The sequence below is a fragment of the Megalobrama amblycephala genome, linkage group LG12 (genome assembly GCF_018812025.1).
Source record: "Megalobrama amblycephala isolate DHTTF-2021 linkage group LG12, ASM1881202v1, whole genome shotgun sequence".
Taxonomy (NCBI): domain Eukaryota; kingdom Metazoa; phylum Chordata; class Actinopteri; order Cypriniformes; family Xenocyprididae; genus Megalobrama; species Megalobrama amblycephala.
The window spans coordinates 10,058,436-10,086,040 of NC_063055.1; the positions used below are offsets into that span (position 1 = coordinate 10,058,436).

Genomic DNA, 27,605 nt, shown 5'->3' on the forward strand with positions numbered 1-27,605 from the left:
CGGGTACCAGCCTCTCCGGCGTCCTAATGGCCGCGGATTCCAATGTGTGTGCCAATTTTCAAGAGTTTTTTGAGCATGTTAAGGCCCCCAAAATGCCCCGGAAGACGGAAAAAAAAATAAAAAAAAAAAAAATAAATATAGCTGCGAGCAGCGATGGCGGGCCCAAGCCCGGTGGCACCGCCACCCCGGTGGCTTCAGGGCAACTGTGCACAGCGGGCAATAGGCACTTAAAACGGTTAAACATCAAAGGACTATGTCAAATTCACTCCACATTTACTGCACTACAAGGTGCCACTATAGAGCCCCTCCTCCCTGCCCATTTTCAAAGGATTACATGTGCCAAGTTTTAACATTATTCTGATGAATTTTGAAGCAAATCAGGTAAAAATAAGAGGGTGATCTCAATGTATGCTGAAAGTGACACATTTTCTGCTTCCAGTTGGTGGCGCTATTACTTTGAATCACAATAGTCACATCCATGTGATCAGCCTTGTACAACGAAGACTAAGCCGAAGTTTCATCAAAATCAATTAATGTATGCAGAAGTTATAACACTTTGTTTCCCTTTTCTTGCCATAAATTCGTTGCCTCGCCACGGCCAAACCGTTTGAGATATCCAAAATCCGTTTGCAATTAAACAACTTCAATGTGTTAGCAACAAGTTAAAAAAAGTTTGGTGTAAATTGGATAAACCCTGTAGGAGCAGTAGTATAAAATTCATAGCCTGTTTTTTCAAAAAATTAACATTCAAACCAAAATAGCTGACTTCCTGTTGGTCGGAGCTAATGAATGTAAATTAGAAAATTGTCCGGCTTGATGAGAACAATATGTGTACCGAGTTTGGTGATTGTAGGAAAAACTAACCCCCCCACTTTTGTCAAAAGGTGGCGCTACTGAGCCCCTCCACCACGCCCATTTCTATGGCTTTGTCCATGTCTACTGGTTGACAATATTGATGTGTGTGTCGAGTTTCATGCAATTTGAAGCATGTTAAGAGCCTCAAAAACACTCAAGAATATTATTACAGTTTGACCTGTTGCCATGGCAACAATATTTCAAATATCAAAAATCCTGTCATAGGTCTACATCTGCTGTGTATTGACATTACACTGATGAAGTTTGAAGCAAATCAGGTAAAAATAAGAGGGTGATCTCAAAACATTTCAAAAAGTGATACACTTCCTGCTGCCAGTTGGTGGCGCTATAACTTTGACTCACAATAGTCACATCCATGTGATCAGACTCCTATAACGAACACACTCGTGAAGTTTCATAAAGATCAATATATGTATGCAGACGTTATAACACATTTCCTGTTTCCTTTTTCTCGCCATAAATTCGTTGCCTCGCCACGGCCAAACCGTTCGAGATATCAAAAATCCCCTGGCAATTTTTAATCATCAGTGTCTTGACTTCATGCTGACCGAGTTTGGTGGCGATCGGATTAATCGTCTAGGAGGAGTATATCAAATTCCAGAGCATGCGTTTTTCAAACAACCCTTAATAGCTGACTTCCTGTTGGCGTGGTGTTTAACTTAGAGCACGAAAGTTGTTCGGCCCGATGAGGTCTATATGTGTACTGAGTTTCATACTAATACGTGCAAGCGTGTTTAATATATGGACCAAATTTTCAGACTTTTTTCAAGGGGCGCTGTCGAGCCCCCTGCCACGCCCGGGTACCAGCCTCTCCGGCGTCCTAATGGCCGCGGATTCCAATGTGTGTGCCAATTTTCAAGAGTTTTTGAGCATGTTAAGGCCCCCAAAAAGCCCCGGAAGACGGAAAAAAAATAAAAAAAAAAAAAAAAAAAAAAATAATAATAATCCTTAGAAGAACAAGAGGGCCCTGCGCGAATTTTCGCTTGGGCCCTAATAATAATCCTTAGAAGAACAAGAGGGCCCTGCGCGAATTTTCGCTTGGGCCCTAATTACATTTTTACATATTTCAGTTGCATTAATATTGTGAAATATATTATTGCATAATATTGTGAATATATTACTGTTTTGCTGTATTTTTGATTAAATAAATGCAGCCTTGGTGAGCCTGAGACTTCTTTCAAAAACATAAAAACATCTTACCAATCCCAAACGTTTGAGCAGTAGCCTATGTGATATAAGGGTTCTTTTTTGTTGTTTGCTTTGTATAATATATTTGATCTTTTATATACTATAATGTTTTTTTAAATATATTATAGTAATTTATATATTTTATTAGTTGTTTAATATGAAACGGTTATTAAATTGCATTTATGCTGCCTTTAAAAAGTCTGTGTAAACAGACCTTTTGCAAGGATTGTTTTTGTTAAATGTATTTATTATTAAAATTTATCTCATCATTTGGCACCAGAATTGCATTCTTTTCCAGATATTTCTTTCATTAAAGGGGGTAAATGAATCAATCATAGGCTATTAAAAAACAGAATGGGAATTGTTGAAGGGATAGTTTACCCAAAAATGAAAATTCTGTCATCATTTACTCACCCTCAAGTTGATCCAAACCTGTATGAGTTTCTTGGTTTTGAGAAGATTTGAAGAATAGCTAGTTACCAAACAGTTGACAGTAGTAATTGACTTCCATAATATGGAAAAAAAATACGGTGGCAGTCAATGGCTACCATCAACTCTTTGGTTACTAACATTCTTCAAAATATCATCTTTTGTGTTCAGCAGATAAAAAGAAACTCATACAGGTTTGGAACCACTTGTGGGTGAGTAAATGATGACAGAATTTTTCACATTTTTCGGTTTTTGGGTGAACTTTCCTTTTAAATTCATTACGATTCCCATCCCTATTGTTGACACGTTTTGTTAATCGTAATTTCTCAAGTTCTCCTATTGACATTTGTATTCATCAGGGGCCCATTTCAGAAAGGAGGTTAAGTGAAAACTCTGAGTATGTTAACCCTGAAATGAGGGAAACTCTGGGTTTTCCGTTTCAGAATGGGAGGTATATCAAACCCGAGAAAGCAGGTTACCATGGTAACTTACTCTGTGAACCTAACCTGGTCAGGAGCAGGTTTTCTTTGGTAAACCCTGAGTTTCCTTCGGTCTCCTCCCCCTTTTTAAAGTGCAAGTGATGTTTAAATAGTTCACTCATTCATTCACACTGCAAAAATGCTATTTTTTGTATTTTTTGTCCTATTTCAAGTACAAATATCTAAAAAGTCTTAAATCAAGATGGATTTTGCATATAAGAAAATGCTATAAGATATTTAGTCTTGTTTACTGGGGGATTTAAATTAATTGAATTTCACTTAAGTAAAATTATCAATATCTGCCAGTGTGGTAATAAAAATAATCTTAATGCAAACGGAAAACAAGATTATTCGGAATGTCTATTACTAAGTGCAAATTTACAGTAGCTCCGTCCACCAATGTCAGACCAGGTTAAAATTGATTTTTACTGTAGGCAGTGGTGTATTGGTTGCGGAGAATTAACGTGCGATGCGATTGACTGGATTCAATTCCGACCTTCTGCCGAGCTCGCTATTCTCCCTTTTCCCATCATACATCACCTCAGAAATGCATTTATTTTCAATAAAAATGAAGAAAATGTTCTAAAAGTGCAAGCAAATTGCCTAACGAGTGTTTAATAATGATAAAATCAATTACACTCTTATTATTGCATCCTGTTAAATTATAATTTTTTCTTCCTCTTTTTGCATGTCGGATATACTATGAAAATGATTATTATAACAGTGGTAAGAATTAAACTTGTATTGACTCAGAAGTATGCGGATGTCCTTTTGTCACATGTTGTTGCCACGGTGAATCGTAATATCGGAGCTCCATGGATGACGGCTTTTCATAGTCGTGGTGCACGCGCTTAACTCGGAGTCAACCTACTCGGAGTCGATTGAACTAACTCAATTCAACTGTTCTGGAACAGAAAACTCAGAGTTTCCCATTTCAGGGTAAGTCAACTTAGAGTTCAAGTTTTAAATCAGAGTTGGTTGAACCTCCTTATTGAAACGGGCCCCAGATTGTCTGTTGTCCTGTTATATACTGCATTAGTCTTTTCAACTGAAGAGCCATTTACTGGAAAGGAGGAAGAGACTGAGTGAGAGGGGGGACAACTGTGCATTCTTTGTTGCAGAGGGCTCTTGTTGGATCCTCATTATTGTGAATGAACAGGATCTGTCCTTCATAGTGTTCTGTTTATATGGGCCCATTGTTTGAGGAATCATTGTTCGGTGGTTCCTCTGTGCATGTACACAGCGTGATTATTCTGGGAGTATTTATGGCAAGATAGTTTTGTTTTGTGCTGGATCTAAAAATAGGCCTTGTCTTGCACCACGTGGCTTTCGCTGTGATGTGCTGAGCACTTTCAGATAAACAGGTGAGCTTGTGCTGTCATTCCCAAGCACAACACTTCACCAACACTCTTGGGGTGTAATGGTGATTCTTGCCTCACACCTCTAAATCCACAAAATATGACATGTCATTTGTTCAATTTTGAAATACTTTCTCCTATTCCAGTTAAAGGAATAGTTTACCATGAAAATTAAAGTCTGTTACTATTTACTCTCCCTCAAATTGTTCAAAACTTGTATGCTGTTATTGTTTTTGAATGCTAGTAAATTTACATTTTAAAGAATCATAGCAGAGCTCTTGTTGTACAACATGATTAGATGATGTCAAGCTCCAAAAATAAAACAGAAAAGTAGTTCATACAACTTCTGAGCTATATTCCAATTCTGTGAAAGGTTTGTAAGAGGTTTTGTGAAGAGCTAACCAAATTTAAGCCATTATTATATAATCTTGCACAGAAGGTGTTGTCTAGCGTGCGTTCTTGTCCAAAACTGAAAAATGCATGTTGCATATTTTTTCAGCATTTGAGACAGTGAGAAAGTTGTTTTGGTTTCAATAGCATCATTTTTTCCTTTTTTTTTTTCTTTTTTCTTTTTTCTTTTTTCTTTTTTTTTTTTTATAACCTTTTTTTTTAAAAAAAAAAAATGTTTTGCACAAACTGTCATTTTAAAAATTACTTTTTGTTTTCAGGTTTGGAACAACATGAGGGTTAAATAAATAATGACAGAATGTTCATTTTAGGTTAACTGTTTTTTTTTTTTTAGAGCTGTGGTTCTCAACCTTTTGACTCCAAGATAATATTCAAAGGCCCTCCAATCCAAGCTGTACCTTTGTTACCCTTGTTGTAATAAAAAGCTCAAAAAAATAGTCATTTTAATGTGTATATCGTTTTTTTTCCTTAATCATTTTAATTAAGATTACGTTAATATAACTAAATTTTAAATAATTTAAGACTTATTGCCCCCTAGTAGTGATGTCAAAAGTACCGACTTCGATTCCACTGAAATTTTAAAAATGTGACTGATTGAGCACTGTTGAGCAGATTCGTAAACACCTCTGATTGGCCATTGTTCATTAAAGGTGCCCAAGAATGCTTTTTCACAAGATGTAATATAAGTCTAAGGTGTCTCCTGAATGTGTCTGTGAAGTTTCAGCTCAAAACACCCCATAGATTTTTTTAAATTAATTTTTTTAACTGCCTATTTTGGGGCATCATTAACAATGCACTGATTTACACTCGGCGCCGCCCCCTTAAATCGCATGCTCCCTGCCACACGAGCTGTCGACTATATTACAGCGCATTTACAAAGTTCACACAGCTAATATAACCCTCAAATTGATCTTTACAAGATGTTTGTCATGCATGCTGTATGCATGCTTCGAATTATGTGAGTAAAGTATTTATTTGGATGTTAACGTTTTATTCTGAGTGAATTTGAGAGACTGTCCTCCGTGGCTAACGGCCAATGCTACACTGTTGGAGAGATTTATAAAGAATGAAGTCGTGTTTATGAATTATACAGACTGCAAGTGTTTAAAAAATGAAAATAGCGACGGCTCTTGTCTCCGTGAATACAGTAAGAAACGATGGTAACTTTAACCTCATTTAACAGTACATTAGCAACATGCTAACGAAACATTTAGAAAGACAATTTACAAATATCACTTAAAATATTATGCTATCATGGATTATGTCAGTTATTATTGCTCCATCTGCCATTTTTCGCTGTTGTTCTTGCTTACCTAGTCTGATGATTCGGCTGTGTGCAGCTCCAGACGTTAATACTGGCTTGTGTAATCCCTTGAACATGGGCTGGCATTATGCAAATATTGGGGGCGTACACCCCGACTGTTACGTAACAGTCGGTGTTATGTTGAGATTCGCCTGTTCTTCTGAGGTCGTTTAAACAAATGAGATTTATATAAGAAGGAGGAAACAATGGGGTTTGAGACTCACTGTATGTCTTTTCCATGTACTGAACTCTTGTTATTTAACTATGCCGAGGTAAATTCAATTTTTGAATCTAGGGCACCTTTAATGGAATAGTTCACCCAAAAATGAAAATTCTGTCATTTACTCACCCTCAAGTAGTTCCAAACCTGTATGAATTTCTTTGTTCTGCTGAACAAAAAGGAATATATTTGGAAGAACGTCTAACCTAACAGATCTCGTCCCCCATTGACTACCATAGTATTTATTTTTCCTACCATGGTAACTAAATAGGGGGACGAGATCTGTTTGGTTACAGACATTCTTCCAAATATCTTCCTTTGTGTTCAGCAGAACAAAGAAATTCATACAGGTTTGGAACTACTAGGGTGAGTAAATGAGAACAGAATTTAAATTTTTGGGTGAACTATCCCTGTAACATATTTTGCAGTATTTATTCTTTTTGGTGATTTAGTTAATTAATTTGTTTGAAGGAAATTACAGCTATTCTGTCCATCCGCACACAGACTATGAACGTAGGCAGCTATCACCGTGATGGGAGACCCTGGCAGCAGTGTATCCATCTACCTGTTGAATTACATGTGCTCTACTCTGCTGACACTTACAGCCTGATTTGAAAAGTTCTTAAGTACAGAGAAAGATCCTGCAGTATCAGGGAATGTGTTTGTCCTTGAACAAAGCTGTTTCCTCCTGCACACGTCTCATTCCAGTGTAACGTTAGGGGGCTGTTCTGTTCTGTGCCTTGGGAATTTCAGAGCTGATGATGGGCAGATGAGGTGTCTGGTTTATTGGATTTTGGGGAGGAGTTGAGACAATTGACTCATCACTAAACCCCGCCCCCTCTCAGTTACTGTTCCTCTTTTGACAGGCTTTCAGAACGTCCCATGACTGGTGTGATTTCAAGTAAAACATGCTTGTGCATAAATATTCTTATATGAGCTGGAATGACGTGTTACTCAAAGTATTTTGCCTACGTTTTTGTAATCTTGTAATGTTGTGATGCCTAAATTAACTAATTAGCAGCATTTTATGTAACATTTTAGATTTTTTTTTTTTTTTTTTACTGGGCTTTTGTTAACCCGTACTTGCTAATGAAGCTGAAGTGCACCAAAGTGCAGTTTGAAGTTATTGATTGTAAAGGAACAGAAGTTTAATGGCCTTTCAGATCAGGATGTTCTGTCCATAAGCTGTGTTAGTTGAGAGCAGCTCCAGTCAGAGTACAGAGGTGCTGGTGCAGCTGCCATAAGCCTGGCCTAAGCCCAGCACAACAGCTGCGCTAAACTCCCATCAGGACAAGGCCATACAGGTCAGTCCGTTCAGTATGCCCATTCACACCGCGCACACAGCACTCCCCCAGCTGTCTCACAGCGAAGCTCCTGCACACAAAGACACACACAGAAACCGCACGTGTGCTGAGGAGCACACGCTGGACAAACACATGCGGCCACACGACGTGCCCTGTGCGGGTCAGTTTCTAGATCAATCAGAAGTGTTGCATGAGGGTGAGCGATGTTTGTGAATGTGGCAGGACATTATCTATCTATCTATCTATCTATCTATCTATCTATCTATCTATCTATCTATCTATCTATCTATCTATCGTTCTATATTTATCGTCCTATCTATCTATCGTTCTATCTATCTATCTATCGTTCTATCGCTCTATCTATCGTTCTTTCTATCGTTCTATCGTTCTTTCTATCGTTCTATCTATCGTTCTTTCTATCGTTCTATCTATCGTTCTTTCATCGTTTTATCTATCTATCTATCGTTCTTTCTATCGTTTTGTCTATCTATTGTTTTTATCTATCGTTCTATCTTTCTATCATTTTATCTATCGTTCTATCGTTCTATCTTTCTATCGTTTTATCTATCGTTCTATCTATCTATTGTTCTATCGCTCTATCGTTCTTTCTATCGTTCTATCTATCTATCGTTCTTTCTATCGTTTTATCTATCTATCGTTATATCTTTCTATCGTTTTATCTATCGTTCTATCTTTCTACGGTTTTATCTATCGTTCTATCTATCTATCATTTTATATCTATCGCTCTATCTATCGTTCTTTCTATCGTTCTATCTATCTATCATTCTTTCTATTGTTCTATCTATCGTTCTTTCTATCTATCGTTCTTTCTATCATTTTATCTATCATTCTTTCTATCGTTCTATCTATCGTTCTTTCTATCATTTTATCTATCTATCATTTTTATCTATCGTTCTATCTTTCTATCATTTTATCTATCGTTCTATCTTTCTATCGTTTTATCTATCGTTCTATCGCTCTATCTCGTTCTTTCTATCATTCTATCTATCTCGTTCTTTCTATCGTTTTATCTATCTATCGTTATATCTTTCTGTTGTTTTATCTATCGTTCTATCTTTCTATCGTTTTATCTATCGTTCTATCTATCGTTCTATCGCTCTATCTCGTTCTTTCTATCATTCTATCTATCTCGTTCTTTCTATCGTTATATCTTTCTGTTGTTTTATCTATCGTTCTATCTTTCTATCGTTTTATCTATCGTTCTATCTATCGTTCTATCGCTCTATCTCGTTCTTTCTATCGTTCTTTCTATCGTTTTATCTATCTATCGTTATATCTTTCTGTTGTTTTATCTATCGTTCTATCTTTCTATCGTTTTATCTATCGTTCTTTCTATCGTTCTATCTATCTATCATTCTTTCTATTGTTCTATCTATCGTTCTTTCTATCGTTCTATCTATCATTCTTTCTATCATTTTATCTATCATTCTTTCTATCGTTCTATCTATCGTTCTTTCTATCGTTTTATCTATCTATCATTTTTATCTATCGTTCTATCTTTCTATCGTTTTATCTATCGTTCTATCTATCTATCGTTCTATCGCTCTATCTCGTTCTTTCTATCATTCTATCTATCTCATTCTTTCTATCGTTTTATCTATCTATCGTTATATCTTTCTGTTGTTTTATCTATCGTTCTATCTTTCTATCGTTTTATCTATCGTTCTTTCTATCGTTCTATCTATCATTCTTTCTATTGTTCTATCTATCGTTCTTTCTATCGTTCTATCTATCGTTCTTTCTATCATTTTATCTATCATTCTTTCTATCGTTCTATCTATCGTTCTTTCTATCGTTTTATCTATCTATCATTTTTATCTATCGTTCTATCTTTCTATCATTTTATCTATCGTTCTATCTTTCTATCGTTTTATCTATCGTTCTATCTTTCTATCGTTTTATCTATCGTTCTATCTATCTATCGTTCTATCGTTCTATCGCTCTATCTCGTTCTTTCTATCATTCTATCTCGTTCTTTCTATTGTTTTATCTATCTATCGTTATATCTTTCTGTTGTTTTATCTATCGTTCTATCTTTTATCTATCGTTCTATCTATCTATCGTTCTATCGCTCTATCTCATTCTTTCTATCATTCTATCTATCTCGTTCTTTCTATCGTTTTATCTATCTATCGTTATATCTTTCTGTTGTTTTATCTATCGTTATATCTTTCTATCGTTTTATCTATCGTTCTTTCTGTCATTTTATCTATCTATCTATCTCTATCTATCTATCTATCTATCATTCTTTCTATCGTTTTATCTATCGTTCTATCTATCTATCGTTCTATCGTTCTATCGCTCTATCTCGTTCTTTCTATCATTCTATCTATCTCGTTCTTTCTATTGTTTTATCTATCTATCGTTATATCTTTCTGTTGTTTTATCTATCGTTCTATCTTTCTATCGTTTTATCTATCGTTCTATCTATCTATCGTTCTATCGCTCTATCTCGTTCTTTCTATCATTCTATCTATCACGTTCTTTCTATCGTTTTATCTATCTATCGTTATATCTTTGTTGTTTTATCGTTATATCTTTCTGTTGTTTTATCTATCGTTCTATCTTTCTATCGTTTTATCTATCGTTCTTTCTGTCATTTTATCTATCTATCTATCTCTATCTATCTATCTATCATTCTTTCTATCGTTCTATCTATCGTTCTCCTATCTCGTTCTTTCTATCATTCTATCTATCTCGTTCTTTCTATCGTTTTATCTATCTATCGTTATATCTTTCTATCGTTTTATCTATCGTTCTATCGTTCTTTCTATCATTTTATCTATCGTTCTATCATCTATTGTTGATTGCTCTATCTGTCATTCTGTCACTTTCTGTTGCTCTATTGTTCTGTCGCTCTACCTAAATCGCTATATCTATCATAAAGAAAGACTTTTTTTTTTTTTTTTACCTGCAAACAACCTTTTCCCTGAAATCAGTCATATTGTGATATTGATTTTATTTCGATACATCATGCAGCACTAAGATGAACAAATGTATACTAATTTGTAGGGCTGTCAATAACAATTATTTTGCTAATCGAGTAATCAGTCGATTATTTTGACTATTAATTGTGTTATTGGATTTCTTTTTTCTTTTTTTCTTTTTTTTTTTCGTGGTGATAAAAATAAGCCTAAGTGGACTATAGCCTTTAAAATTACTTAATTGATTCAAATAAGGTATCAAAAGCAAGTAATCATAGTTTTATTGAAGAACATTGTTAAAATACTTACAATGTAATATACAATAATATAAACAATCAACTTGGGTACATGTATTATAACCCTTTTGGCCAAACAGCATTTAATTAAAAAGTCCACTTGATCTTTAATATTTGGCCTCTTCTTTACGATAGAAATGCTACAGCCCCTGTAATTTCTTGAACAAGAACATGTGGACATCAAAACATGCAAAATTTTGCAAACAAAACCTTTGCAAAAAGGTTTAAACCTTTATTTTGAAATTGCGATGAGTAACAATTAACATATTCAGAAACGTGCATTGTTGATGTATTCTCCAGTGTTGGCGTAGGTTTATAAATGATTTACGTTACATATCTGGTGAAATGGTGCATGTTGCGCTCCCAAATAAACATTATAAGCAACCCAGACTTGCAGCATATGCAGAGATGGAGTTTGTTAACCGAGCTGCTTCGCTACACAGCTTTTGTGTTTCACAATTGCACTATGCTATATTATGATTTTAAATGGTTTTAATATATCATGCAGCCTTAAAAAATGGTCTAATAATGCGGTTCATATATTCTTGTCCGTGGAATGCACCACTTCCAGTATTTTGCCGGTTAATTGACACAGGTAAATTGCAGTCAAGGATTTTTTAAAAATCTAGCACTAGAATTTAATCCAGGAATCGTGACAGCCCAACTAATTTGTACAGTCAACATTCACTACCATCTTTAACTTGCGTTCAATAACAGTAAGCATCAAACATTATTATTTGATTGACACACTCCCAACTTGAATGTGTGGCTCAATGACTGATGGCAATTGGTAAGACATTGTCTGGCATTCATGTGTTCTTGTCGCATGAATCATTTTGACATGACTTGATGGTGGTCTTGTTGTCCATTAGACTTCTCAGTAGCTGACCTCTGTAGTCTAAACATTAAGACTCCAATCTTTTTTCTTTTTCTTTTACTATGTTCACATAAGCATTTTATTTTTCCACGCAGACATCATCTACCTACCAGAATGTTTTAGATGTCTCATTAATTAAAACAGCTGATTCAACTCACAAGATTCTTAGTGTGTTGAATAGTGAAACTAAAACCTGAGAACTAGAGTTGAGAAATACTGGGTCTAGTCTATTGTGGTTTTGTGTGCTGATGAATTTTTCCCTTAATGTTGAGCGGTTTTTGGTGTGCCTGAATAATTGAGCAATGAGCATCCCGTCTTAACACACTTTACATGTTGCTCTGAAACTCACGGGTACGTTTAATGTCACACAGACATTTTGTTCTAGCGTTTCCACACCTCCATGCTTTTCCAGCCTCTCCCATGAGGATGTTGGGTAGGCAGCACAGGCGGCACACATGGCGCAGAAATGGAACCATCTGCTCGTTCCTACCCCCTTCTGAAACCAACGGGCCCCCCACACGCCTCCCCTCGCAAGACATCCAATAAAACCACCCTCAGAACTCCACTCTTCCCATATCTCACACAAGCACATGTGGACATTTCTTACTCAAGGCAGTTGGCATGGAGGCCCACAATCAAGTTGGACTGGCATTCCGGCTGCGGGGTTGGAAACTCTGAGTTTGGAGCTGCACCGGAGACTCTGAAATGATTCAACCAAGAGGAACGTGTCAGATTTTCAACTCGCTGTCTTGTATGAATTAAACCCAGAACTGAGTATTGGCGGCTAGAGTGTTTTCCCATCAGCCTTGTACTGGAACTGGGATCATGTATTGGGAACTGTGGATCAGTCAGCTGACCAGGACTGGGAAACACTGCATGCTGGTTAGGAATAAAGGTAGGGCAATATATCTGTGTGCATATGTGCCTGTGTGTGGCGAAGTCGGGTTTGCCACACAGGCCTTGACTGTCTGAGCTGCGTGTTCTTGCTTGTTTATTGCGTTGTGTAAGACCTGGCAGAAGACCAGTCTTTGGCTTGGCTTGTGTCTTTTATGCATAATGATTGTTTTGAGTTTAATTTATTGGGATCTTTTTGGGATCAGTGTCACATGATCCTTCAGAAATCATTCTAATATGCTGATTCGGTGCTTCCCAGTCTTGGTGCTGTTTAATATTTTTGTGGAAACATGATACTTTTTTTTTTTTTTTTTTTTTGTCTTCTCAGAATTCTTTGAATGGAAAGGATTTTTTTTTTTTTTCAAATTGAAGTATAACTTTTAGCAGTAGTTTAACATTATTGATTTTTTTTTTCTTCTTTTTTTATTGTTTTATAATGTTGGCCATTTATTGATTAACAGTCATAGCATTTAAAATAATTATCACTTTATTGGCATCAGCCAGATTTTAAAAATTAGTTCATCTAGTTGGTGTGTTGAATGACTAGATTACCATTGTGAAGCCGTCCATTGTATTTATCATGATGTGTCATGATGGACTTGCTTATGCTGCTGTTGATTTTGTGATGCAAGTTGAGGATGAATAATTTGGCTGTTGCTCTTGCAAGTTGGTATGTTAATGTAAATACCTCGGGGATGTGAAAATTGCAATCATTTGACATATCAAATTCCATGGTGTTGCTTTTTGATACCACCCCTGTACCATGGTAACACCACATTAGTTTTGAAAAATCAAACCAAATCTTGGAGGCAGAATTTGTTATAATGATTATTAAAGTAAGTTTCTGAAGTCTTTCCTAATCTGTCCCTTCCCGTGTTTTGTCTCGCCACACTTTTCCCTAAGGAAAGGGGCAGCTGCCCAGACATGCAGCGTATGTGTTTGTGGCTGGTTGACAGCTGCGAGGAAGACCAGCAGACGCAGGCATGCTCAAGGCGTGGAGACTCTCCCAAAAACATTTTCCAACCTCAAAGCACTTTCATGCTCCTCCCCTCCTTAAAATCTTGCTTAAGAATCAAACCCTCTCAGATTGAAGCAGAACCCTCACCGCATCAGGTCTTGTTTTATTCCATGTGAGATTAGACTTTAATCTAGTGCTGCTAGATTATGTCATTGAGGACCCTGCCGTCCAGCAGTAGTTTTGAAGAAGAGAGGGCCAGGCTGACCAAACAGTCCAGCCTACAGGATGTGGACCACTATTGCTTCGCAGGTAGCCCCTTTTTTTTTTTTTTTTTTTTTTTAAAGTTGTCTGGTCTCATCGCCAGTGCTGCGCTTGTGCCCTGAGTGTCAATGAGTTTTGTGGAGTATTTCAGGTTGAGGGATGTGTATTTGTGTTTTGTTTTGTTTTTTGTATGGTCAGTGTGGAAGCTTTAACCGGGTCAAATTATTTTCTCTTTGGGTGTTTCCAGTGTTCATCTGCTTTTCAAAATTGGAAGTGTTTGGAGTGTTTCTAATAGATAAATACTTAAAGTTAAAATGGCTACATGGATATGGTGGTGTGTAGTTTAACTATAACCATATATAATGAATGTAAGTTTTTATACAAAATATGTTACAAAGTGAGTGCCATCTGAAATTTTCATGTATGTTTATATGCTTGTATGTTTATGTTCAGTTATTTCACATTAATGGCAATGAAAAGGACCTATTAATTGCCATTAAAGTGAAATTACTGAACCTAAACATACTTTCTCCAATAATGCTTTCTTAAGTAGATTGTAAAATGTTTAATCATTAAATAATAATAAATTATTGTCACAGTTAATTGAATGTCAATCATACCTATAATCTACTAGTAAAGCTTTTTTAGAATGATTAATTGCCATTTTGTGTAGCCTTCATGTATTGTTTGCACATGATTTGGAAAAAGAGATCATTAAATTGGTTATGACGTAAGGAGCAAAGTGATACCACTTTGAATCACCTTCCTTGTTTTCACTTTGCGTCATATGGTCTGCTGCTCTCTCTCCACCTTGACGTTAACTTGTTGCAGCAACTTTTTTTCTGAAACCCCTCCTGTTATATTGACTCATTTTGCCCTTCCCAGAGGCCTTGTCTCATTTGAGATGTCATATGTTCCATCAACAGCCGCCTTATTTTTTCTGTTACTTAGCATTTTCTTTGTGTGTCTTTCTTCCTGACAGAGGCCCTGCACAGGCCGTTTGGACTGGACTCGACGGCGCTGACTGAAGCGGTGCGCTGGAGCTCAAAGGAGAATCTGTTGGGTGCTGCTGAGAGTGACCCGAACCTCTTCGTTGCGCTTTACGACTTCGTTGCCAGTGGTGACAACACGCTGAGCATCACGAAAGGTATGATCGTCAAAAAGAGACGAGTGGTTGTGCAACAAGTTGTGCTTGGTTTCATTGTTCACTTTTAACAGTTTCATATCCACCAAATGACAAACCACATTGCATTGGTAGTGTGACCCAGGACAAAATTTTAATACCTGGAATAAACAAGGCCGGAGAGTGTTTTTACAACCATTATTGATAACTTCCTCCTTCTTTATAACAAGGACACCATGCCATTATCCTTCCTCTTCCTTCCATCGTTCTCCTTCCTCTTTTCTTTACTTCAGATCTCGTTGTTCCTCTTCCCAGCAGCAGTTTGTAGGATCAAAGCACAAAAAAAAAACATGCTAAAAATGAAAACGGAGGCTAAAGTTTGTTTTACTCAAGCTGAGGAGCATGAACACATGGGCACCAACCTGAGCCATATGCACTAACGCCCACAACTCTTTCCAGCGTGTTGTAATAGACTTTGGAACATGAGTCAGGCGGTTTTATGCTCAGATGCTCCATGCTGCATGGCTACCGCTAAGGCTAATGTCCGTTTTGAAGTGTAATCCCGTCAGCTGGGTGAAAAGCAGGTGGGTAAACACAGACTAGCAAAGAGAAGAGAGTTCATAGAGAGGGAGTTAGCAGCCTGCTCTTTCTCTCTGAAGTAACCGCTAATGGTCAGTAATGCAATGTCGTCTGGTTGGCACCGATGCGCCAGTCTCTTCTTGTCTTGTCGTGAGGGCCTTGTTGCCGCGCCAGTGTCGATTTAGGATTAGCAAAAAACACTTGCTGTCTGAAAGCTAGTGGGTCTGAACTCTGTTTCCCCAAAATAATGAGAGCACCCTCTACTGGACCAATGCTTGATGGGATCACAACAAGGTTAAAAGATTACTTCACTTCAGAATTAAAATTTCCTGATAATTTACTCACCTCCATGTCATCCAAGATGTTTGTCTTTCTTTCTTCAGATGAAAAGAAATTAAGGTTTTTGAGGAAAACATTCCAGGATTTTTCTCCTTATAGTTGACTTCACTGGGATACAACGGGTTGAAGGTCCAAATTGCAGTTTCAATGCAGCTTCAAAGGGCTCTACAAGATCCCAGCCAAGGAATAAGGGTGTTATCTAGTGAAACGATCTGTCATTTTCTAAAAAAAATAATTTATATACTTTTTTTTTTTTTTTAAGGAAGAGGAGGACAGCATTGAACAGCAAAAAAAAAGTGTATTGTATCTAATAATAATAATAATAAAAAAAGTAATATATTCTTTACCATAAATTTTAAAAAGAAGTGAGTAGTTTTACTAACAAGAATGCATTAAATTGATCAAAAGTGACCATATATTCATCAAAGAATACTGAAAAAAGGTCACGGATTCCACAAAAATATTAAGCAGCACAAATGTTTTCTACATTGATAATAATAAATGTTTCTCGAGCTTTTCAATCTAAACTCAGCAACAGAAATACGCAAACATGCCAAAAAGGGCCTCTTTTTAAAATTTGGTTATGACATTGTGTTCAACAGCAGTTTGACTGCGTCAACAATGATTCAACACTCTGGAGAGGATTTTTTTTTTCCAAACAGCTAGACGGAGCACAGCTTAATGGAACAGAACACATGGCTCTTGAGATGTTTTCAAAAGTGCTTTTGAAGGCATATCTTGTAAAAAATACTATTTTTATCTTGTAAAGTGTCTTAAAAATGTGACATTCATGGTGTGTGATGCAATCAAAGATGTCCATCTGATACGCACGTATTTGGGGTAATTCAAAAACAGCACAGTACATCAAATACTCGATTGATTTATCTCAATGTCATGATTGACACTTCTCTTCCACCACTCCCAGGTGCCCTGAGGATTTGTTCAGATTCCAGAATACATATAAGACTACTACTTCTCAGTCTGAGCTTATGTAATGAAAACATTAGCTACCTGCCTGAGAGACCAGATACAGATGTTATTGCTGAATGATGGACCTGTTGTGGCTTGCATTGCCTAATCTCTCTTTCCATTCCATTCAAATCAAATGTATTTGCATGAACAACAAGGGTTTACATTGCTGAAACTTGGCAAAACATTGCACACAAGTACGAACAAAACTATGAAAACAATGTTTGGATATCAAGCGATTGCTGTGTACAATATGAACGATTTCACACTCTGTATTTCAGGAGAGAAGCTGCGAGTGTTGGGGTACAATCAGAATGGAGAGTGGAGTGAAGTCCGTTCGAAGAACGGCCAGGGTTGGGTACCCAGTAACTACATCACCCCCGTGAACAGTCTGGAGAAGCACAGCTGGTATCACGGCCCTGTGTCCCGCAGCGCCGCGGAGTACCTGCTCAGCAGCCTGATCAACGGCAGCTTCCTGGTGAGGGAGAGCGAGAGCAGCCCTGGCCAGCTCTCCATCTCGCTTCGCTACGAGGGACGGGTCTATCACTACCGGATCAACACCGCCTCTGACGGAAAGGTATTTGCTGGTTTCACTTTACTTTGAAAGCAAATTTCCTCCTGCTTTAATTAAATTAAATTCACTTGTCTCTTCTGTCTCAGGTCTACGTAACAGCTGAGAGTCGTTTTAGCACGTTAGCTGAGCTGGTTCATCATCATTCGACAGTGGCGGATGGTCTGGTAACGACACTACACTATCCCGCTCCAAAATGCAACAAGCCAACCGTCTACGGTGTCTCTCCCATCCACGACAAGTGGGAGATGGAGCGCACCGACATCACCATGAAGCACAAATTGGGTGGTGGCCAGTACGGAGAGGTGTACGTTGGAGTTTGGAAAAAGTACAACCTCACTGTAGCTGTAAAAACACTAAAGGTGTGTGTTTTATGCGCATATCCGCCTATTTCTGTTTTCTACGTATATCATTGTTTTTCATTGCAGTAAACAGTAACACTTTACAATAAGGTCCTATTAGTTAACATAAGTAAATGTATATTAACTAAAGCAAAACATTTATTACAGTATTTATATTTATTTTTAACACTAGTTAATAAAAATATAATTGTTAACTCTTAGTTCATGTCAATTTCATAATGTATTAGTAAAGGTTAAAATTAATTAAGACTAATAAATGAGTTAGAAGTATTTTTTATTACTTCATGTTAACAAATGAAACCTTATTTTAAAATTTTACCCAGGAAACGGTTTATGTGTGTAGTGTGCCACCAAGAGGATGTTCATTATATTGCACTCATGGATTTCTGTTTTGAGGAGGTTTTTTGTATTAGATTTTGTATCGCTTGTTATTCTATACATGTTTATGTTTTTATATCACTTTATTCTAAAGGAGGACACCATGGAAGTTGAGGAGTTTCTGAAGGAGGCTGCAGTCATGAAGGAGGTGAAGCATCCCAATCTAGTACAGTTACTGGGTGAGTATACTAGGAAAAAAAGTGCAAAACAGCATATCGGCATGTTTATGTCACATATAAAACATATAGAAAAAGGGTATCATATATAAATGATTTGTCATTTTGTGACACAAATCTGATTTGGAAGATGCTTTTCTCTGTGGATCAGAAAAATGTACTAGCTAAATTATATTGCTAATGTGTGCACGTTTAGAGTTGATAAATCAAATATTATGACCCATTCCTAAAGTATTCACTATTCTCATCATGACACCACTATAGAAATGCAGGGTTTTGTACATGCACTGAGCGACAATTATTTGTTTTTACCAATTATATTCTTAGATTTGTGCCTAATTGGTTAGTTCTAATGCCTCCTTCTAGGTGTGTGTACACTGGAGCCTCCATTCTACATAGTGACCGAGTACATGCCCCATGGGAACCTGCTGGACTACCTGCGTGAGTGTGACAGGGAGCAGGTGAACGCTGTGGTGCTGCTCTACATGGCCACTCAGATCTCCTCTGCCATGGAGTATCTGGAGAAGAAGAACTTCATCCACAGGTGAGCACAGTTCTTAAGGCATCAGTGGACTTTAGGATGCTGAAGATGTCATTTAAATTCCCCTATTCTCATTGATTACATTGCTATAGCTTTTCTTAAATCCCATTGAGAGATCTCGCTACAGCTTCTCGATCTCTTTCTCAGGGACTTGGCAGCTCGTAATTGTCTGGTTGGAGAGAATCACGTGGTCAAGGTGGCTGATTTCGGACTGAGCCGTCTGATGACAGGCGACACCTACACCGCTCATGCAGGTGCCAAATTCCCCATCAAATGGACAGCACCAGAGAGTCTGGCCTACAACACCTTCTCCATCAAATCAGATGTTTGGGGTCAGTTTCTTATTTAATTTTATCATGAGGGTTGTGTGTTAGAAGTTCTTTTACTCTATAAAGAGTTATGTGTTTCAGACTGACTCACTTATTTACATCAAATTCCCCAGCATTTGGAGTTTTGCTTTGGGAGATTGCGACGTACGGCATGTCTCCGTACCCGGGTATCGACCTGTCTCAGGTGTACGACCTGCTGGAGAAGGGGTATCGTATGGAGCAGCCCGAGGGCTGTCCCCCTAAAGTTTACGAGCTCATGAGAGCCTGTGAGTATCAACAACAGTGAATTCGATAACACTTTATAGCTTTCACTTTATAACATAAAAGAAATGTATATTTAAAGTATAACATAATTAGTGTATATTCAGATAATGTAAAGTGTCATTCATTAATGTTATATTTTTTAAGCATCGCGTAAAGTTAATGACAGACACTCTGGACTAGCTACACTACCGTTCAAAAGTTTGGGGTTGTTTTTTTTGTTTTGTTTTTTTAGGTTTTCATGCTCACCAAGGCTGCATTTATTTGATCAAAAATACAGTCAACAGAAATGTTGTGAAATGTTTTTGCAATTTAAAATAACTGTTTTCTATTTAATATATTTTAAAATGTAATTTATTACTGTTTCAAAGCTGAATTTTCAGCATCATTACTCCAGTCTTTATGGCAAGTGTGTCACATGATCCTTCAGAAATCATTCTAATATGCTGATTTGGTGCTAAGGAAACATTTCTTATCGATGTTGAAAACGGTTGTGCTGCTTAATGTTATGTGGAATCCGTGACACTTTTTTTCAGTATTCATTGATGAACAAAGTTCAAAAGAATAACATTTATTTGAAATAGAAATCTTTTGTAACATGGCTTTACTGGTCAATTTAATGTATCCTTGCTGAATAAAAGTATTAACTTCAGTTCAGTAACTTTATTATTCATGTTATGGGAATTTGTCTTCGGTTTCATTGTTCAAAACACAAATAACAATACATAAGTAACTTGCACATTAAAAAAATCATTTGTATCATCTCTTCAAATTATCATCTTTTGCATTTCTAATTTTAACTGCATTAGGCATTAAGGATAACTGATACACTTTTTTTTATAATCCTGATGGCAGCAATTGGAATGCTCCATGAATGGGGTGAGACACATCCTCTATTATAATTGAGGCATGGGCGTCTGGCCTATTGCCTTGCTGGCTTCATTTAAAATCTTGGACAACTTAGCTTTATTTTTAACACTCAAATGAATTTCAGAATACTTTCATACTTTCATAAAGTAAAAAATACAGACCCCAAGCCTTTGAACTGTAGTGAAGCTTTTGGTCATTAGGTAAAGACATATTTTGTTTGTGTTTTGGCAGGTTGGCAGTGGAGTCCACTGGATAGACCCTCATTTGCTGAGATTCACCAGGCCTTTGAAACCATGTTCCATGACTCAAGCATCTCAGAAGGTATTACTGCGTCATCTGTTATGAGTGCCAGATGAAGCCGTAGACTGAGCAGACTTTTCATGCAGATCTTATATACTTGATGATTAAGCACAGAAAACTCAATGCACAATAAACAGTCTTAAAAGGAAGCAATAAATAACTTGGGTGCAGTTTGTATTGAATTTAATACAGAAAATACATTAATGTAATTTGCCATTGGAAATTGACTGTAATAAAGTTGAAGTTAACATTTAATAAAGACTTAACCAATGATACTTTCATGTAAAACACAATATTAACATGCACCTTCTCTCTGCTAACTCTTCTCCAGAGGTAGCCGAAGAACTGTGTAAAACCGCATCTAGTGGGCAAGGTGGGCTTGCACACACTTTCGGCCACGATATGCCACTCTTGCCATCAAAGTCTCGTGGTCAGAAGAAACACTCTGAGAACAAAGAGAATATGGAGGAGGCAGGACCCCATGGCCCTGCAGGTATACAGGCCCAACTCCGGCTCAGTCGGCTCAAAAAGAAGCTCAAGAGAATGGGAGTGGTGTTCCTTATTGATTAACAGTGCTATGCAGTATATAACCCTCCAAATACTCACAAATATAGGAATATTAAAAAAAGTTATGCTATATCCTGTATATCCCTTTCTTTTATTTACCTTCATTTTTAAATATGTTCAAAATGTATCGTGATCATATGACTGACATGTTCATAAACATTCATAACAGATTTTCCCTCTCATGTTTTGATTATTTTTCTGTAAATACATCTCATTTCATTCTGTTGCTCGTTTGTTCCCATTTTCTGCATGTCACTAAAACCCCAAGTATGCACATAAGCACTTCACCAACCGCATGTGTATCTATATTATGATTAAATTCTGTTTAACCTTACTCACAATTAAAGCATTTTGATGTATTGTGCAATATTGTTTTTCTATTTAAAACTATTTATGTGCTATTTATTGAAATTACATTAAGACTATGTAAAATAAACTTTTAAGGTGGGTTTTTTTGGTTTAGCTGCCTCTTTTTGTCATGTTATCAAACCTTTTTAAAATATATATATATATATATATTTTTATATATATAAACATAAATTTTTTATATTCCTATATCTCTAATCATTGTCCTGCCTTCTGGATAATCTTACTTTCCCCTACATATCAAGTGATACAATCTCGATGTTGCAAATATCTAGACACCCTGCTTGTCTCAGGATTTGTGAAAAATACATTAAAAATATCTTGGCCCACTCTTGAAATATTTTACCTCATGAATTAAAGAGACAGCCTATTATGAGAGCAAGGAGTAGCTCATAGGCATACTACACAGTTTCTTGTAAAAAAGCATATGCCAGGTTAGGTTATATCATTTTTTTATGATGGTCAGCAGCAGAGCGGTAGTGCAAGGTACTGAATGTTGACATGATATACTATCTTCTAATACCGCCCCACAGCCTTCATTTACACTATGCATTGCTCTTATGTTTATTTTTGAGACATTTGCTTGAGGCACCACTATTGGCAAAAATGTAATAAATTAAATATTTTATAGCCAAGCAATCACAATGTGACACAAGAAGTCTGTGCACTGAATAATCATGTAATCATGTGTTCCATGGTGACACAAACCATTTAAATATGAAAGCGCATAAGTATTTATTTTGCATGTCAACTACTACCTCTTATTTTGCAGCTCTTTGACCTTTGGTTCTGTTGTCCCATTGTGTTCAGGTCTCGCAGCATCCCTTTTTGTTGGTGATGGACGCTCCAGCAGCTCTCCAGCCCTACCACGTAAACAGAGGGATAAGTCTCCCTCTAGCCTGTTGGAGGACTCCCAGGACACCACCTTCACCCGTGACCGCAAAGCTGGCTTCTTCAGTTCTTTCATGAAGAAGAAGTCCATGTCCTCGTCTTCTACTTCGTCCTCACCTCAGCAGCAGCAGAATCTCCCAATGCCACCCAAGAGGAGCAGCTCTTTCCGGGAGATGGAGACCCAGCCTCATAAAAAGTATGAGCCCACGGCTGGGTTTGCAGGCCCTCCTCCTTTGCCCCAAACTGATGGGTTGAGTTTCTCTCCATCTCATGGAGAGGGGAACCATGTGCAGTCCCGCTGTTGCGGGGCCACGTTTGGGCAGAAGCCCTCATGTTCAAACTCTGGAGCAACCTCTGGTCAAGTGGGAGGAAGCAGTAGTTGGGGAAGCCTAGCTGGCTTCTTCACTCCTCGCCTTATCAAAAAGACCCTGGGGTTGCGGACTGGTAAGCCTTCTGGGATAGACGAAGGGAGTGGAACCAAGCCGTTCCCTCGTTCCAATTCAACTTCCTCTATGTCTGCTGGGTTGCCAGACTTGGAGCGCATGGCATTGACATTACCAAGAAACCGTAGCAAACCCCCACTAGAGCGCACAGCTTCCACCACCTCGCAGCCGGAGAACGGGGCAGCACGACCTTCGGATGCAATCCTGAGGAAGCTTGACGAAGGTACGGCTCAGATACGGGATCGTCCCAAAGCCAAACTCTTGCCACGAGGGGTCGCAGGTGGAGTTAGGGCACCAGGCGTAGGGGGAGAGGCAGATTCGGATTCCAATACACGGGGAAAGGATGGCCAAGATGACAGGCAATGCTGGTCGTCTCCATCGAAAACCTCCACTCTTGGTTCAGTCAATCTGCACAACCACAAAGTTCCAGTTCTGATCTCGCCAACTCTAAAGCACAGCTCGGCCGACGGCCTAGTTGGCGTGGACTCTCAGGGCAACCGCTTCAAACTGCTGTCTGACAGTGGAGATCGTGACCGACCACGACTGGTGAAGCCAAAATGTGCACCACCTCCACCGCCCATGCTCCGTTCCCTCCAACATGCCTACAGTGCCGATGCAGCTGATGAAGCAGTCAGTGGGAACATGGAGGTCAATGGAGATGGCGTCAAAAGGTCAGGAAGAGAAGCCAGAGGGACGCGTCCATCAATACCACCACCACAAGTGCCTCCAGCTCCCATAGTCCCTACTAGCAACACCACCACCCAGACTAAGATGGCCAATGGTGCTTCCAGTGGTGGACCTGGCCCTACTTCCGCTAAACCCACCCTTAGACGGACTCGGCAGCAGACGGAGCGGATCCCCCTGGAGAAGATCAGCAAGGAGGCTCTTTTGGAATGTGCTGAATGCTTGAGTAGTGCTCTTCAAGGCAACAACGAGCTTTCTTCCAGCAGCCAGGTTCTGGATGTGGGACACCAACTTTTGGACTACTGCTCGGGGTATGTCGATTGCATCCCACAGACGCGTAATAAGTTTGCCTTTCGTGAGGCAGTGGGTAAACTTGAGTTGAGTCTACAGGAGCTGCGTGCTTCCTCTGCGGGTGGGGGAGCGGGACTAGGGGCACCTGGGACCAGCCCGGCCCTCGACAACTTGCACACATGCATTAAAGAGATCAGTGATGTAGTGCAAAGGTAGCCACTGTGTCTGCCTCAAGCTACACCCTCCAAAACTCCTCCTCCTGTACCCCTTGAAACTTTTTGCCCCAAAATCAGTCTAGTTTTATTTAAATTTTGGGGGACAGAGATTATTCTCTAAAAAGTACCTCAGAAGATTAATACAAACACATACACACTCTCTCTCTCTCTCTCTCTCTCTCTTTATTGTTTACAGGTGACTTTCTCATTGAAATTGCCAGTTGGGAACAGAGTTCATTGTATATAAGCTTTTTGTCACTACCAAAATACACACGGTTTTGTTTTTGACAGATTTACTTTGTAATTAGTTTTTATCTTGGTATGACAGAATGAATTTTCACTAATAGACAGGGGTTGCACAGGTTAAGGTGAGCCGACTACATGCTAACTGGTCCACTTTTCATCCATTTTGTTTTTTGATAAAGATTTCCATTCACTTTTTTGGATCTTTAATTTGCATTTGATTCGCAGTAACTGGATATTGCATCAGTTTGTCAATGCGAATATGGAAATGCCCACCATTTAAAACATGAATCAATTTTGCTTAATCATAAACAATATTGCTTGTTCAGAACATACAGTAGTAATGAATGTGGATTGCAAACACAGTCAGCTCACATTTGTTCAGTCTCATTTTACATACTAGAAGTGCTTCTGTCTACATCCCATACTGTCATTTTTCATTTGACCACATTTGTTAAACACTACAGCATTTGATGACCATTGATGATTTTGTAGAGCTTTCTGTAATTAGTCTTTATTTCGATATGGTCCATGCATAAGTTGTTAGTAGTGGTTTGCTGTGGCATAGTTGAAATTGTGTTGGGTCTGTCACCACATGGATCATGTTTGGCCTTTTATATCTGTGGCCTTTATATAATTTCCCCATCAGCATAATGACACAGAGCTACATTCATACTCTAGGGTTCTCAACACTCAAGAATTCTAAACATATTTCTAGATTTTATTGATTTGCCGTAGGGGAATTATTTGATGTGTGGATAGTCTGAATTTATTTTATGACTATGTCATGGTGCCAACACAGAAGCAGCAACACTACAGATACAAGTATTGCCAAGTCTTTTAACAAAGACTGCATTTTCTTTAGCACATTGATTTGTAATTTTATTTTGATTTCACTTTAGAATGTCGCCATTTGTAAACTTGAATTTTAAATTATTTTCTATTAAAAGCACAGGCATTTTTATGATATTGTAGATATTGCATAATATTTTATACCCACAAACAGGTGTGAAAGGTCATGCTCACTTGTGTCCTTGTGGTGAGGTTTTGGTGTGAGGGTCTCCATCTGTGCATCTACATTATGAATGTATTCATTTGTTAAAAACAGGAATGTTTTGTGTGTGTGCGTGTGTGCGTGCGTGTGTGTTTTCCATGGTCTCCTTTCACATCGTTCAAACTTTATTAAAAAGAAACATTATTAAAAGAAGCATTTTCTTCAGGACACAAATGGTTACACATGTCTGTATTCATGAAATGATAGATTTCTATTAGAATTTGCATAAATGAGATTTTTGTGGGTACCCTGCAATGTCATAATTAAAATGTAATGAAGCTGATTTGTACCGATTACACTGGAGCACATTTTTAAAGTATAAATGTTGATTGCCTTGCCTTAATTCACTATCTAGGTATATAATATGGACGTTTTGGAAGGCAATTTTTTTTTTTTTGCCATACATCTCCATGACATTTCAGTTCCACTGCAGCAGAAATACATACATGTTGTTTGTTCAAGAGTCATTCTAGATCACAGCATAATTTGCCTACACTAACTTAGCTTCTTTTGCCATTTTTTTTTTTTTTTTTCTGCCATGGGCAATGTTTCCTGATATTACATGGTGCCTTTTGTAAGAGATTTAATGTTTTGTGCACTGCAAGGTCATGTTAAAGATATGTTTATGTAAATATATTTTGCTCTCATATATTCAAATTTTCAAGCCTTTATTATCATTCAAGCTACCCTGTTTAGACATCTGGGGATGTGAGGTGTCCAACTTGAATAGGAAAAAGTGCAATGATCTGTCCTTTAATAAGAAAAAGACAGTGCTTGAAGTCTGGTCTTATTTTACTGAGAGAGCTCATCAGTTTGTTTTGCTTTGTCAGGAATACCTCTCTTGTAATCACATTAACAGTAAATATTTTTCATGTGCGATTTAGCAAACACACATGCAGGTTGTCTATTCCATTTATTATGTCTGAACATGCTTCATTACCAATCAACTGAGGGGGGAAAGAGTGACTGTTTTGTATGTCAGTTTTACATCATTGTCAGGGAGCATTTTGCCTTTTAAACATTTTAGTAAAATGGACGTTTTTTTTTTTTTCTTTTTCTTTCATTGCCACTTGTCACCGCAATTTGTATTTTAATTTAGTGTTTTTCCGATTGCTATAATCATTAAATATTATTTTAGTAAATTGCCAAACCTCCTCTGAACGTTTATACATTAAATAATATTTGATTGTATCATGTATAGAGGAACAATTCATAGAGAGAATAGTTTATGCTTTATGAGCCACACGAGGCCTCTTTGGTGCAAAGCCGTTTGTCTCACAAACATGTTCATCAGAATTCAGTCCTTTTAATTACCTTTTTTTATTTTACTTTTTTTGTCACTTTTATTTATTTTTGGTTTATTTATTGATCTACTTTTTATGTTGAATCCTGGAACTCACATTCTTTGGAGACTGTCTTTTTGTAAGGTCAGATTTTAAGTGCTGAAGAAATTTATATACCAAAGGCCACCTCTCTAGTCCTTCAAGTGCAATGAAAATAAAACACTCTTAATTTTGAATATGTGAATTTAACAGGGATTAAAAAGGCAGAGGTTGACAGATCAACAGTATTTTTTTCTGTTTTGTAAAAAGTATATTTTGTGTGATTCTAATTTAAAGCTCACTTTTAATAGTATATTACTGTGAAGTCCTTCCTCAGTGTTACACTTGATGTAAATAATGAATAAAGAAACTGTTGAAACATAGTGGTTTGGGAGTTTGTATTATTATTATTAACTTATTTTTTATTAATAAGTACTGTGACATGCTATACGTCATCTAAGACTATTTAAAGCATTTTTTCTAAATCTAGTATTAAATTCATACATACAAGCAGAAAAAAAAAAGTTAATGTTATTTGTCAATTACCCAAACCTTAAAGGGTTAGATCACAATTTCTGTCAATAATTACTCACCCTCAAGTTGTTTCACACCCACAAGACCCTTCAAGACCTTGACGCTTTCAGATGACCAGAAAGCTACTAAAGACATATTTAAAACAGTTCATGTGACTACAGTGTTTCAACCTTAATATTATGAAGCGACGAGAGAACTTTTTGTGCACCAAAAAAAAACAAATAATGACATTATTCAACAACGATTTCAAAACACTGCTTCATGAAGCTTCGAAGCTTTACGAATCTTTTGTTTCGAATCAGTGGTTCAGAATGTGTATCAAACTGCCAAAGTCACATGAACCATTGAAATTTCGAAACACTTATGACATGACGAAGCCTCGTTTACTGAAATCACATGAC

General features: G+C 37.5%; 1 protein-coding gene across 4 annotated transcripts in view; it reads left to right on the forward strand.

Annotated features, from left to right (window-relative positions):
- abl2 (c-abl oncogene 2, non-receptor tyrosine kinase) overlaps nt 1-27,053 on the forward strand; it is a 40,037-nt gene extending 12,984 nt beyond the window's left edge. The window contains exons 1-11 of one of the 4 annotated variants that reach the window (XM_048208739.1): nt 7,566-7,725; nt 14,779-14,943; nt 17,088-17,383; nt 17,467-17,739; nt 18,212-18,296; nt 18,660-18,837; nt 18,982-19,166; nt 19,277-19,429; nt 20,526-20,615; nt 20,926-21,087; nt 22,338-27,053. In XM_048208739.1, the coding sequence (XP_048064696.1) occupies nt 7,581-7,725; nt 14,779-14,943; nt 17,088-17,383; nt 17,467-17,739; nt 18,212-18,296; nt 18,660-18,837; nt 18,982-19,166; nt 19,277-19,429; nt 20,526-20,615; nt 20,926-21,087; nt 22,338-24,052 (3,447 nt within the window). In that variant the 5' untranslated portion in view covers nt 7,566-7,580 and the 3' untranslated portion in view covers nt 24,053-27,053. Of the gene's footprint in view, nt 1-7,565; nt 7,726-12,193; nt 12,579-13,619; nt 13,845-14,778; nt 14,944-17,087; nt 17,384-17,466; nt 17,740-18,211; nt 18,297-18,659; nt 18,838-18,981; nt 19,167-19,276; nt 19,430-20,525; nt 20,616-20,925; nt 21,088-22,337 lie in introns of those variants that run through there. The other 3 variants (XM_048208741.1, XM_048208740.1, XM_048208737.1) reach the window with 3 other exon arrangements.
- The last annotated feature ends 552 nt before the right edge of the window (nt 27,054-27,605 follow it).